A 13,965-nucleotide genomic window follows, 5' to 3' on the forward strand; every position below is an offset into this window, starting at 1 on the left:
CAACTGTCTTTCACTTATGACATGCAGAAGACTATCCCTCCTTTGTCTAACACTAAAAATGTACTTGATAATAAATAAAATTGGCATTCTTTTATAACATCAAGTATCTACCACCTCCTATGGCAATTTCCTTCAGCCCAGTTATATAATCAGTCCTATTCCTCACAACACGGCTTAAACCATTCCAGTAATGTTACTCTGTAATATACTACTAAACTGAATTTTAAGTCATTGCAATTTAGTTTAATTTAGGTTTCTATTTGCATGCATGATGTATTACTAAAAATTGAAAATCAAGTATAGTATAATAGTATAGTGGGAATACTATCTGATCAGCACTGAAAAATTTAGTATGTGGAGATATGCTGTGTAAGAATTGTCTATGTTTTTGTGATCTGCTCATTTTATTCCTGTGTCTTTACAGTGCCTATAATCTTCCTAGTTTCCATGCTAGTACTCAGTTGTTAAGTTCCTTAAGTGGCTACGCCTATACCAAACGAGCATGGAAGAAAGATGTTTTAGACCTATTTATGGATCCTGCCTTTTTTCAGATGGATACTTCATGCATTCAGTAAGATATATATTTAAAAGTGTGTGACATGTTTTTGACTGAACTAATTGGCAAATTGCAACAGGTTATAGTTCAGTTGTAATTTTAAGGTGCACTTGGAATCAGTGCCAGTTAGTTAAAATTCATTGGCCTTCATTAAAGGAATTAAATGAATATGACATCACTGTGCAAAGAAAAACATCTTAATACGATTTTCATTCTTTTTTTTTCTGAACCATGATTTTAAAGAAATTCAATATGTAACTTTAAATAGAATTCTTGTGGCACCTGAAATTGAACACCTTTATTATAGCATAAATTTGTGGATTATAATGCACAAAAGAGTGTTCTATGAGAAACATATTAGTCTTTAATGTGCCACAAGAATCTTGGATGATTTTGCTGCAAAAAGGAAATATAATTACCATCCTCTAAATAGTAATTAAAATAATATTTCAAAAAAAGAAATCAACTTTATAGAACATCAGTTATAAACCTGAGTCATCTTATGACTTATCTTAAGCTCTTATGACTTGTCATAAATGAAAAGCATATGCACCAGGTTTCATAGACCCACTATGCAACATATTTGCAGAATTTTCATGGGGTAAGTGTCATCCTTCTTTACACTTGTTTAACAAAAAAATGATACATGGCTTCCATTTCAATTACACCAAACTTTACTTTTTTTTCCAGCTGGCGAACCATTATCGATCACCTACTTACACATGAAAAAACTATGTTTAAAGATTTGATGAGTAAGCATTTTCTCATAATTGTTACTGAGCTAACTGCTAGAAAATATAGAATACAAATAGAGAATGGAAAAATCAAGAAAGCTATTTATTTGTTCATTTAGTAGATTTTATATAATTCTAATGCCAAAGTTTTTGTCAATTTACATTCAGAAAAAGTTGAAAACTAAATGCCACTAACAATATAAAGCACGAATAAAGTTAATAGCCTGGACAACATGCATTTTAAGACATTGAAAGAGTTAAACTTCCTAGTTAGGACTCTAACTATAAAAGATTAGTACAAACAACTCATTGGGTATACACAGTGACTGCAGTAGCAATAGCTAGAAATATTTCAGTTATATTGTTAAGTTTAGAGAAAAAGAATCCTACTTTTCTGGTTCATCAGTTAAAAATATTTGAAGTTCTGTAAATGTCAGTAGATTGATGTCATAATAGCTGATTTGTAAACACTAGCTTTAGTTGGTCTGACAGTTTACTATAAGATGTAAGCAGGTAGCTCAAGAGGATAGGTAGCATATAAAGGGCAGTTTAGTACCACATTATTCATATGTTTCTATTATAATTTTGATCCTTGTACCTGCTAAGACAATTCTTGAGATAGATATATTAACATCCATTTTCTTAATTGTAGATATGCAGAGTAGTTCCTTAAAACTTTTTCCAAGTTTTGAACAAAAGGCAATGTTGTTAAAGCGTCAGGCCTTTGCTGTTTTCAGTGGTGAAATTGATCAATATCATCTTTATCTTCCTTTGATACAAGGTGAGTGATAATTTGTTTATGTTATAGATAAAGGATGTGATATAACTTATAATATTAACTAAAAGGGATAAAATAATTTTATAATGAAGTTAAAAAAGTCTATAAGCAACAATTTTTGTATATATGGCAGTGGAAGTGTGGAAGTGTGCAGACACACATTCATTATTTTAATAACTAATTCAAGCATACATTCCAACTTGATGCTTTTTGATAATGTAGTTTTGACTCACATTATCCTAGCCATCATGGTAAGGCAGCATGTCTTGTAAATAGGAATTATCAAAAAATGTAATATTATCCCCAGATTCAAAATCCACTAAAGTTATAAATTGATTTGCATTTTAATGAGTGAAATAAGTATTTGACAAAACATGACTTTCACAAAACATGACTTAGTACTTGGTGGCAAAACCCTTGTTGGCAATCACAGAGGTCAGACATTTCTTGTAGTTGGCCACCAGGTTTGCTCACATCTCAGGAGGGATTTTGTCCCACTCCTCTTTGCAGATCCTCTCCAAGTCATTAAGTTTTCGAAACTCACGTTTGGCAGTTCGAACCTTCAGTTCCCTCCAAAGTTTTTCTATGGGATTAAGGTCTGGAGACTGGCTAGGCCACTCCAGGACCTTAATGTGCTTCTTTCTGAGCCACTCCTTTGTTGCCTTGGTTGTGTGTTTTGGGTCATTGCCATGCTGGAATACCCATCCACGACCCATTTTCAATGCCCTGGCTAGGGAAGGAGGTTCTCACCCAAGATTTGACGGTACATGGCCCTGTCTCTCATCCCTTTGATGCAGTGAAGTTGTCCTGTCCCCTTAGCAGAAAAACATCCCCAAAGCATAATATTTCCACCTCCATGTTTGATGGTGGGGATGGTGTTCTTGGGGTCATAGGCAGCATTCCTTCTCCTCCAAACACGGCAAGTTGAGTTGATGCCAAAGAGCTTGATTTTAGTCTCATCTGACTACAACACTTTCACCCAGTTCTCCTCTGAATCATTCAGATGTTCTTTGGCAAACTTCAGACGGGCCTGTACATGTGCTTTCTTGAGCAGGGGGACCTTGCGGGCGCTGCAGGATTTCAGTCCTTTATGGTGTAGTGTGTTACCAATTGTTTTCTTGGTGACTATGGTCCCAGCTGCCTTGAAATCATTGACAAAATCCTCCCATGTAGTCCTCACCGTTCTCATGATCATTGAAACTCCACGAGGTGAGATCTTGCATGGAGCCCTAAACCGAGGGAGGTTGACAGTTATTTTGTGTTTCTTCCATTTGCGAATAATCACACCAGCTGTTGTCACCTTCTGACCAAGCTGCTTGGCAATAGTCTCGTAGCCCATTCCAGCTCTTTGGTCTTTGCCATGGTGGAGAGTTTGGAATCTGATTGACTGATTGATTGCTTCTGTAGACAGATGTCTTTTATACAGGTAACAAACTGAGATTAGGAGCACTCCCTTTAAGAGAGTGCTCCTAATCTCAGCTCTTTACCTGTATAAAAGACACCTGGGAGGCAGAAATATTGCTGATTGATAGAGGATCAAATACTTATTTCACTCATTAAAATGCAAATCAATTTATAACTTTTTTGAAATGCGTTTTTCTGGATTTTTTTATTGTTATTTTAACTCTCACAGTTAAAATAAACCTACCATTAAAATTATAGACTGATCATTTCTTTGTCAGTGGGCAAAATCAGCAAGGGATTAAATAATTTTTCCCTCACTGTATATCAAATCAAGATTCTACTTTACTCACACAAATACACAGATATATTCATTGTTCTCCATAAATAAAAAGGACAGGCTTCTATCCAATGTTAGGGTTAGGAAGATAATTTATATTTGCAGTTCTAGGATGGGCTAACTACATTCAATTCACTACTGACTTAACATTATGTTAGTTAAATTGTAGAATCATGGCCATTACTCAATAAATACTACAACTTTTGTTTGTGTATCACTTGGTCACACAATGACATCATCTGGGCTTTTCATTGAGACACAGAAAATGAACTCTGTTGGACAGGTGTAGGCAGGCAAAATGTGGGTGGGAATGACAAAACATGTATCATGAAACAAAACCATAACTCACACAACTTCATGAGACAGGGGCATGTAAAGACAAATTTTGAATAACTTCCTTGTACACATCTCATCATTTTGAAGTAATCTTTGCTTCCTCTGGATTACTATGCCCCTGGTGCTCTAGTTTTGCTTACATAACTCTGCATCTTCATCAAGTTTATCAATTTGAATCCCTAAGCTCAGTTATAACTGGTTCTTCTGGCAACATCAATTTTGTTTATTTATTTATTAATTTGATTTATATATTTGATTTATTTGTTGACATACTTACTGTCAGTTCTATTCACAATTCCTTCTTTCTCTTAGCCTGAAAGAGTTTTGATTTTAAAAAGTTTCAGTGCTGGTTTGAAAAGAAAGTTGAGGTACACACTAACTAATAAATCAGAATGATGGTAACCAAACCACTTACATTTCAGTACTTTTCTATTCAGTACACTTAATGGTTTTAATTAGGTAGAAATTATTATTTTTATAAGTATTAAGTTTTAATACTTGAGTTTTTAATAGTCTGGATAATTTTCCTGTAAGCCATCATGAGTTAAGAACATTCAACAGCATATAAAATAGATTACACTGTCTGTTAACTTGCCCTCTTTTTTTCTTTCTCTGTTGTAATTTTTTTTCTAAGAGCGATTGACTGACAACCTACGTGTTGGACACACTTCTTCAGTAGCTGCCCAGATGTTTCTTTTTTTCAGGGTACTTTTATTGAGAATTTCCCCTCAACACCTAACCTCTTTATGGCCAATCATGGTGACAGAACTGGTAAGTAATAATTAATAGCAGAATGATAATAATAGTAGAATGAGTGATATTTTAAAGAAATAAATATTTACTAATACATTTTTCTCTTTTCTCCTCCATTTCTCTGATCATCTAGATTCAAACATTTCTACAGTTAGAGGAAATTCTAATGGCTGAACCAGCAAAGTAAGTTTTTTTTTCAATAAACTTAACAAAAAATAGGTAAATTTAGCAATTTGATCTTAATAGTTAATAATGATTGAAAATAGTTCTGTTATTTTAGAATTAAACTACAGTTTAGAAGTGGTAGAATACAAGCCATGCAGACAAATAATACACCACACACAAAAACAATATCCAATGCTCAGTTTCTGGATCTAGACTATAGAGGTATCAAGTAATGGGGAAAAAATCTTGTTCGAGAGCTTCTTGCAAGCAGAGCTGACTCAGGTAGAAAAATGGGCTGCCCTGGTATCAGGTAGCATTTCACATTCTAGGTCTTATTCTTAGAGTTCTCCCAAACTTTGCACCAATAAAGGAAGATATTTATACATGCACTTCTAAGTACAGTAAATTATTATTTTATATGTACATTTTAATGTTTACCTTTTTTGTAATTTATTAATTTAAACACCTGATAATTGGCAGCTCACCATTTGAATATTCATCCAGGAACACTGACTTTAAAATGACTTCAAGGTTCTCCCCAGGATATTAAATGGCACTTTTCTGCCTGCAAAGAATCTTTTTGAGAGGTTGCTGAGATGCAGCAGTTAGGACTAGTGGAACAATTCTATTACTAACCCCCTTGAAATATATTTGTACCCATTTTGTTGGTTGGTTTGGAAAAGAAAGAAATGTTAAATTTAAAATAGAAATGGTAATTTTTCAAATGGAAATGTCTTAGCTATATTAGCTAAGTTCCAGTAAATTTAAGTTTCAGCGGTTTGTCTTTTCAAAATTCCAGGTGCATTTGTATTTGTACTCTTGTATGAAAGGGTTTAATTAATTGTTCAGTTAGTTTTCACATTTTTAAAAAAGTCACCAGGTTTGTTCTGCAGTCTTTGATATATTTTTTTATGGATCTTACAGAAACAACAAGAAAATGAGCAGGCAGAAAGCACCATCAAATGGCAGTACTGGGTTCCTTGGTGACATACACCAGAATGAATTAACCTTGTATTTATCAGCCTGTAAATTTTTAGACACGGCACTTTCTTTTCCATCTGACAAGATGCAGTTGTTTCAGATGTAAGTGTTATATTTTTATTCTTGGCAAAATGGTAGAGCATTTGAGGGTTATCTCAGTGTGATCTGATTGCGCTTCTCTTTCTACTGCATAGCTATGCCACTTCATTAGTTTATTCAACCTAATATTTTTCTGTCACTTTCAGAATCTGGTGAAACATGTGCACCTTAAATATATATATAAATAAAATTTATAGATTCAGATTATATTGCAAGAGAATTCACCTAAGATCAAAAATAACAAATATATAATATAGCAATATATGTGGAAATAAAGTTGTATTTTTTTTCTTCTTCAAGTTTGTAGCATTTGTAGAATTTCTGGTTTATAAAACGAAGGCAAAAAATGTAGTCCTATAGGACTAAAATGACAAAAGTAACAAACATATGTAGACAAATTTAAAGAGCATTTAGATTTAAAGATTCTGTGCTGTGTCCCAAATGAGATAACCAGTGTTTTAAAACTGGATAATTTTTCCTGTTAATCCATATGATCAAAAAATAAAGCTATGTTAGATTTTGTACCTTACAGTATGTCTGTTTTTAGGTATAAGTGGGCCTTTGTTCCAGAGGTGGACATGGAGAGTTGCAGCATGATTTCAGATGTAATGGAAAATCACCAGGAATGCAAGCCTCATGTTGCTAGAATCATGGATTTATTGAAGCTAAAATATGGGGCAAGTACTATCTTTATCAAATAACTTTTATTGCCTGAAACGCCATAGTTTTCTTATCAAATAATATTTTGAAATCAATATGCTGCTCAGATATACCCAAGACAGTGTGAACAATATTCTCATGTATTGAACAGAGCTGCTTCGATTCAGCAACATTGCTCAATATTTGTATATATTTGGGAAGGCATAGTCTAGTAATCCTTCTATAGGACCCAATTCAAGTTAATTGATTAGTAGATGATACAGTTAATGTGGTGCATGCCCAATTCATGTAAAATAAGCAAAGTTATTCATACTTAATGCAAAATAAATATATGCAACCCGAGTTTATATTCAAGAAAATATGGATTGTGCTACTTTGGATAATGTTTTAACCAGACAGAGTCAGAAAATACTGTTTTTTATTTTATTCTATTTTATTTTCTAAAGGTTGTTTAGCTATTACTGGTGGAAATGTATTTAACATGTCTACATATCTATCTCAAGTTGTTGAGGGCCTGATGCACACAGATAGCTCACAAATTAGATGTGATTGTTATCTCAGGTTGAATGTGGTTTATCCAACTTCATTCTTACTTCCCAGCTTGGTTCTTCCTGTGGTTATGAAATTGTAAGTCCCAGAATATCTGGCTATGCTTCTAGAGCCTTGCTTGTAAATTGTCTGAGCTGTCATCCTACAATATTTTGAGTGCTCAAAAATATGGAAAATATTATCTATAATTTATAGAATAGACTAAGTTGAAAATGTCTATGTTCAAGCAAAAAATAATATATATATCACAGTTGATATTAAATACATTCATGCAAATGCATATTAACAATTCATTTTTTATTTTATTTTTTTCAAGGAACAAAATATAAGTGATGAAGCAACAAAAAATTGTGACTTTCCTCTTTTGGATTTTCATTCTGTATCAAACATCACACAATTAATTCCATTCTTTAATACATTAAATTCTGCTTTTAAAACTCAAGGTGGCAGATTACTAAGCACACACAACTCCAAGTCTTTTAAAAACACCTATCCCAACACCAGTGGAACAAGAATTTTGAAACTACTGGAAGAATATGTTGAACGTGATTTTATAGATAATATGGAAAATGAATCATTGTAAAACATCTGTTTGGTTCTTATAACCATCAAGTTTCATTTTGCTAAAATGTGAAATGCTTGAAGCAATATGCAACTTTCCATTGCTTTACCAAATTAGCTTGTTAAAATGAAGAATCATTATTTTTCAATTAAAATAATCATTTAATTGAGATGCTTGTTTATGAATGCAGTTTTGTTGACTTTCAATGTAAAAAGAAATTCCCTTCTACCAGGAAATACAACATTCTACATTTCTCAAAAGATAAATTGTTCTAATTTTAATTCTGCTCTAAACAACTTCTGCATAGCAACTTACTAAAACAAATTAGCATAGTTTACATTACTCACGTTTTTCTAACCCCAAAGTAATAGTCCACACATTTGCAATATTGATCAGCCCTCTAGGTGGACCAAAGCAGAAAATCAATTCCACAGAATAGTGAAACTTCCTATTTTTATTGAGATTAGCTATAATGGCAGAATCTTGCCAGTTAGATTAGTTTGCCTGAGGTGCTTCAGAACATTGTCTTATTCTGGCCTTAATAATGAATGCTTCAAGTCCTTTTGCCTAGGTAACAGATCATGCATAATAAGGCAGATGCCTTACTCTCTATAGGTGGTTGACTCATAGCCTGTGGAAGGCTGAAGTCCCCTCTATCCTATTGCAACCCCACATTGGCATGATCATTTCCACTTCAGTGTTAGGCCTATGATTATAAGCAAAAACAAATTTGGTAGCAAGTAGGTTTCACCAAACCCAATGACACTTGCTTTTTCAGTAAATATTTTTAAGATTTGTCTTTATGTTTCCATCAAATTTATGAATAACCATTCTAAAACTAGAAAATGATTTTTTTACTTCGAAGTTTTAACTAAATTAAAGCCATTGTTGCCTTTTACAGTTTGCTGTATGGTACTTAATCGAAATAGGCCAATAAGAATGTAAAAGTATGTCTAAAAAATGTATAGTTCCTAAAGACATGTATATATGTTTAGTATGTATGGATTACTATGCTGCATTGTAAGTACCTACTTTCCAAACCTGTTCACAGTTTTGCTGACACATTCTTGGGCAAAAATGTACATTTACTGAAAGTATTGTAGAGGTAGTCATTGACTTACGACCTCAATTGAGCCTAAAATTTCTGTTGCTAAACGAGACATTTGTTAATTTTGCCCCATTTTACAACCTTTCTTGCCTCCATTATTAAGTGAATCATGCAGTTGTTAAGTGGGTAACATAGCTATTAAGTGAATCTGGCTTCCCCATTGACTTTACTTGTCAGAAGGTTGCAAAAGGGGATCACATGACCCCAGGACACTGCGACGTCATAAATGTGAGTTGCCAAGTGTCTGAAATTTGATCATGTGAACGTGGGGAGGCTGCAATGGTTGTCAGTGTGAAAAACAGTCATAAGTCACTTTTTTCAGTATCATCGTAACTTTGAATGGTCACTAAACAAACTGTTGTTAAGTGGAAGACTACCTGTATAAGACTGGAAGCAAATAGTTTTATAGTTAAAGATGCTTTTTGAAAGATAGTGGCTTTTGTTCCAGCTAGGTTTTTGCACAAGCTTTGTAATACATGAGCAGAAGATCATGATAAGAAGATCAAAGATGCCACACAAGTAGCTAGAAACAGAAAAACATAGATAACAAAGCAAAAAATGTGTATATTCAAAAACTACTACTCTGTTCTTTAAATGCATTTAATGTTGTACTTTTTTAAGTTCAGATTTTTTTATGTGACTGTCCTTCTTTCTCCATCTGTGATGATTAGCACTTTGAGTTTCTCAAGTAATATACACTGGGCAAAAAACAGCACCAATGTGAACATTTCTGTGTCCCATTTAGTTAAACCTTTGTTGAATTTGTTAAATGTCAAAAAATGGCACATTTTTCATTTAATTAGTTTTGCTTCTCGTTAAATGCCCAATTAGATCATAAACACCTGATGTATGATGTAAAGATGTACTTATTTTAATATTGTAAATTATTTATGTGTTTTGTAAACTTAAATATACTTTAAACTTTCTTTATCATTATGAATGTATACTTATGCCTTTCTAAATGTTTTTGATCAAAGATATATGTTCTGCTGTATAATAGATACTGCTGTATAATACTGTGTGTTTCCTGTTATGTGGAAATTTAAACATTTCCAAAATCTTTGACAAGGTTGCTAGCTCTCAGGGAAAATAGACAGTCTTTATTTGCAGTGCTAGTTGTGTCACAGGAGAATCTCACATGTCCCTTGCTCTTTGTTTATTCTGAGGAAGTGCAGCTAATATTAGCTGTTTTACAATACATATAATTCCCAGATCTAATTTAATCCTCTAAATTTGAAGTTTAGTATCCTAAATACATTGTAACTTACTCTTCCATTACGTCCACCACTAAACTTTCTTTTTTTTCCTCGCTTCTGTTTTCTTTTCTCCTCCATCCACTTTGAACTTATCTCAGGGGCTGTATTTATGACTTTATTGTAACTTTCAGTGTCATTTATAATGCCCTTAATTGCTTATTACGGTAGTTCACCTTCTCTATAAGATATATTGATGCTTGATGCCTGCAGGAGGTCATTTGCTGCTACATTGTTGAACATCATTCAGTCTTGCAAACAATATATTGCCTTTGTTTCTTCAGGGCCCATTTTCCCAAATCCTGTAACAAAATGTATTTCAATTAATTGAAAATGTACCTGACCAGTTGGATTAACAATCGTTGGATCTCTATAATATTTCAGTAGATTTACTGTGCACAACTTGTAGCTACACAGCAATGTGAGATTGATAGCAAACAGAGCCAGTTTGGTCTAGTGGTTAAACCATCAGGCTAAAAAGCTGGAAACTATGAATTATAATTCCGCCTTAGCCATGAAAGCCAGCTGGGTGACCTTGGGCCAGTCACTCACTCTCAGCCCAACCCACCTCACAGGGTTGCTGTTGTGGGGAAAATAAAATGAGAAAGGTTATGTGTTGGATACGTTCGCTGCTTTGAGTTATATGTAAAAATAATAAAGGCAGGATTTTTTTTTCAAAATTTGAAATTAATATTGTCTGGTTTGGGAAATAGCACTATTGAAATGTTTGTTTTCCAAGTAATCATAATATAGATGAAGTTTTGATTTGATACTATTTTAAAATGATTGATAACTGAGTATCTAAGGCAGACATGTCAAACTCGTGATGTCAAGTGTTGTTGCGCAACGTATCAGGACGGTTTGCCATTGCCGGCAATGGGGTGGGCGCAGCTTCCAGATGACGCGTCCGGCCCGCGGGCCAGCAGTTTGACACCCCTGATCTAAGGCAATAATTTATGACAAAAAGAAACGGGGGATGTAATTACATATTTAAAATGATTGGCAAAGGAGAGTGGAGTATTAAGGTAAATAGGTGCTGTATAAAGATGTAATTAATGTTGAATGTAATTTTCATAATCAATGTTATTGCAGAACACCACCTTGAACATTAAATGTTTGTTTCTACCACTTATATTCTTCATTTAGATTGGTCTTTCATACTGAATGTTTTGTTTCTAAATCATAACCTTTTGAAATATCCACACACCTACCAATGAACAGTTAAAAATAAATCATTTTAAAACAAAGTTTCAATTCTTAACTTGCAATTATTTTGATAATCTATTAATATTTTTTGGATTTCATTTATCATTGAACATATAACGGACACTTTGATAGCATATACTGTAAGATACAGATTTAATTTCTGAATCTAAGAACATGTACAGTTTTCATATGGAAGGTTGACATATCTATCGATTGTCATCCTGATGAATGGCACCCCAATTTGTGCCAGGGTAAAAGGTTGTCTGTGAAAAACTTGTAAAATATTGAAGAAATATGTAGGGAAAGTTGGTGAGGAAGAGTTGCAATAATACTGCAGAAAAGATGAAAAATATACTGGCTCTGTCAATTGTATGTACAAGCCCCAAATTCTCTGTCTGAAGTCAGCCAGCATTTATCAAGAACATAAGCAGAGTATGCCAGCAAAGAAAGGCTGGAATATGCCACATCACTGTTAATTAAGGTCACCCTTAAGGTAGACTTCAACCAGTCCATCAAGTTGAATGTAAAAATTAATGTAAAAGTGGTAGTCCTCAATGATGGTAGCTGGGACCAGAATTTCTATCACTGAGTGACACAATTCTAAAGTGCAAACTCATATGACTGCACCGCTTAGTGACAGAAATTCTGGCATTTCCAGTTGCCATCAAGTGAATCACTGGGTCATTAAAGAAGGCCATCACGTGGTTGCCATTTGTGACCAAGTGCTGGCTTCCCTGCTGACTGCTTGCAGAAGCTGTAAAAGAAGGTTGCAAATGGTGGTTATATGATCTTCGGATGCTGCAATGGTCTGAGGACAAGTCGTAAGTACTACGTGTTCAGTACCTCTGAAAGTTTGAGTGGTTGCTGAATGGTCATTAAACAACAGCCACCTGTAATGGAGAAAGGATACAATCTTGTTTTATACCTTTGTAAATAGAGATGAGTTAAGTCCCAGGTGGTTACCTATAAATTGAATGGTACAGTTTATTTGTTGAATTTATTTGCCACCAATCTCATAGCAAACAACTCTGGGCATTTGTACTACCACAGGGTAATACTACAATTAAGGACACACCAGACATCGAAATGGCAGTTAATTTCCTCTAGAGTTTTACAAGTTACTGAATCAAAGGTTGCCCTTAAGTCTGTCAAGGCAACATTAACTTTTCACTCATTATCAGCAAATTATACACACTAATATTAATTTCTATTCAAGAAAATGTTGCTGCCTCATTAGGCTGGTTTCAGATCTGGACATTCCACAGTGGAGCAATAATTTTATCAGTTATGCGTTAATAAATATTGTAATAGAAAATCATCCTAAATTTAAGGGGGGAAAAAACTTGTTTAAGTTGCTTAGAGCACAGAGCAGAAAGCAACATACTTTTCAAGTCCCAATACACATGACATTATGAATTAAACAAATTTAACAAAGTTTAAATTAAAATAGCATTGTTCAAAGTCTTAGTGGATTTCATGTTCAAAAGTAGGGGTTAGCTTAGGATTCACATTTATTGTTGTTTTGACCCAGTGCTACTCAACAGCTTACTCGTGAGGAAAACCCCTTTTCAGTTAGCAAGGCATGAGCAAGGCAGGACTCATGAGAAAATAACCCCTTTTTATTTTAACAAGGCATTTATGGAATAAACTCCAGGTAACCAGTCCTTAGATGTAAAACAAACAGTAGCAGTCTCTGCTCTCACTTGGCTGAGATAAGTACAAAGTCTCTTGAGTTCTCGGCAGCAAGGCTCAATTAACAATTCAAACCAAACACAAAGAAATCCAACAAACCTGGATAATTGGCAAAGAGTCCTGGCAAAAGAAATCCGACAGAGAAACAAGATAACAAAGCATGAACAGTTGCCTGTGGCAACTGGCGCCTCCCACACCTCTTTATAGTCCAAGTCCAATCAGGGCGTGGCTTCTTAGAGTCTCTTACTTTTCCTGGAAAGCTGCCCCAGCACTCTCCGTTGTCCTGCATGCCTCTCCTTTCTGTGCATACGTGCATCTGGACAGACCCCAGCTGTTCCTCTTGCTCAATTCAGGCCAACACAGCTGTTTTTCTGCCTTAGTGTGAGCAAATGGGCCCAGCTCTGCATTTGGCTCTGAGTCTTCTTGCTCCTCAGAACCTTCTGCAGACTTCCATGTGAACCCAGACAGCCCTTCCCCCTCATCCGATTCACCTGACTCGGCTGCCGGATCCGCTGGCAGTCGAGAAAGCACAACACTTGTCTCTTATGGCTTTAGTTATTTTCAAAAACATTTACATGTTTAATACCATTATCTCCAATTGTTTCTGCAAATCAACTATAGATTTCTAAAAGTCCTTCAACAAAAATAATTGTTACATTGAGTATGGAGGCTGAAGACGTTGCCAATTTACTAACTAGGTTTGTTAGATTCAGATCCCAAATCATCATTGCAAAACCATTGAGCAATTATAATGAAATATTTATCACTATAAGACCTAATTCCAATGTTAAC

General features: G+C 34.4%; 1 protein-coding gene across 1 annotated transcript in view; it reads left to right on the forward strand.

The window, feature by feature from the left end:
- DOP1B (DOP1 leucine zipper like protein B) overlaps positions 1 to 9,028 on the forward strand; it is a 50,974-nt gene extending 41,946 nt beyond the window's left edge. The window contains exons 34-41 of the mRNA XM_015823171.1: positions 337 to 571; positions 1,247 to 1,308; positions 1,943 to 2,071; positions 4,780 to 4,916; positions 5,032 to 5,081; positions 5,988 to 6,146; positions 6,691 to 6,820; positions 7,669 to 9,028. Coding sequence (XP_015678657.1) covers positions 337 to 571; positions 1,247 to 1,308; positions 1,943 to 2,071; positions 4,780 to 4,916; positions 5,032 to 5,081; positions 5,988 to 6,146; positions 6,691 to 6,820; positions 7,669 to 7,935 — 1,169 coding nt within the window. The 3' untranslated portion in view covers positions 7,936 to 9,028. The remainder of the gene's footprint in view (positions 1 to 336; positions 572 to 1,246; positions 1,309 to 1,942; positions 2,072 to 4,779; positions 4,917 to 5,031; positions 5,082 to 5,987; positions 6,147 to 6,690; positions 6,821 to 7,668) is intronic.
- The last annotated feature ends 4,937 nt before the right edge of the window (positions 9,029 to 13,965 follow it).

The sequence above is a fragment of the Protobothrops mucrosquamatus genome, unplaced genomic scaffold (assembly GCF_001527695.2).
Source record: "Protobothrops mucrosquamatus isolate PMUCROS unplaced genomic scaffold, P.Mucros_1.0 scaffold1788, whole genome shotgun sequence".
Taxonomy (NCBI): domain Eukaryota; kingdom Metazoa; phylum Chordata; class Lepidosauria; order Squamata; family Viperidae; genus Protobothrops; species Protobothrops mucrosquamatus.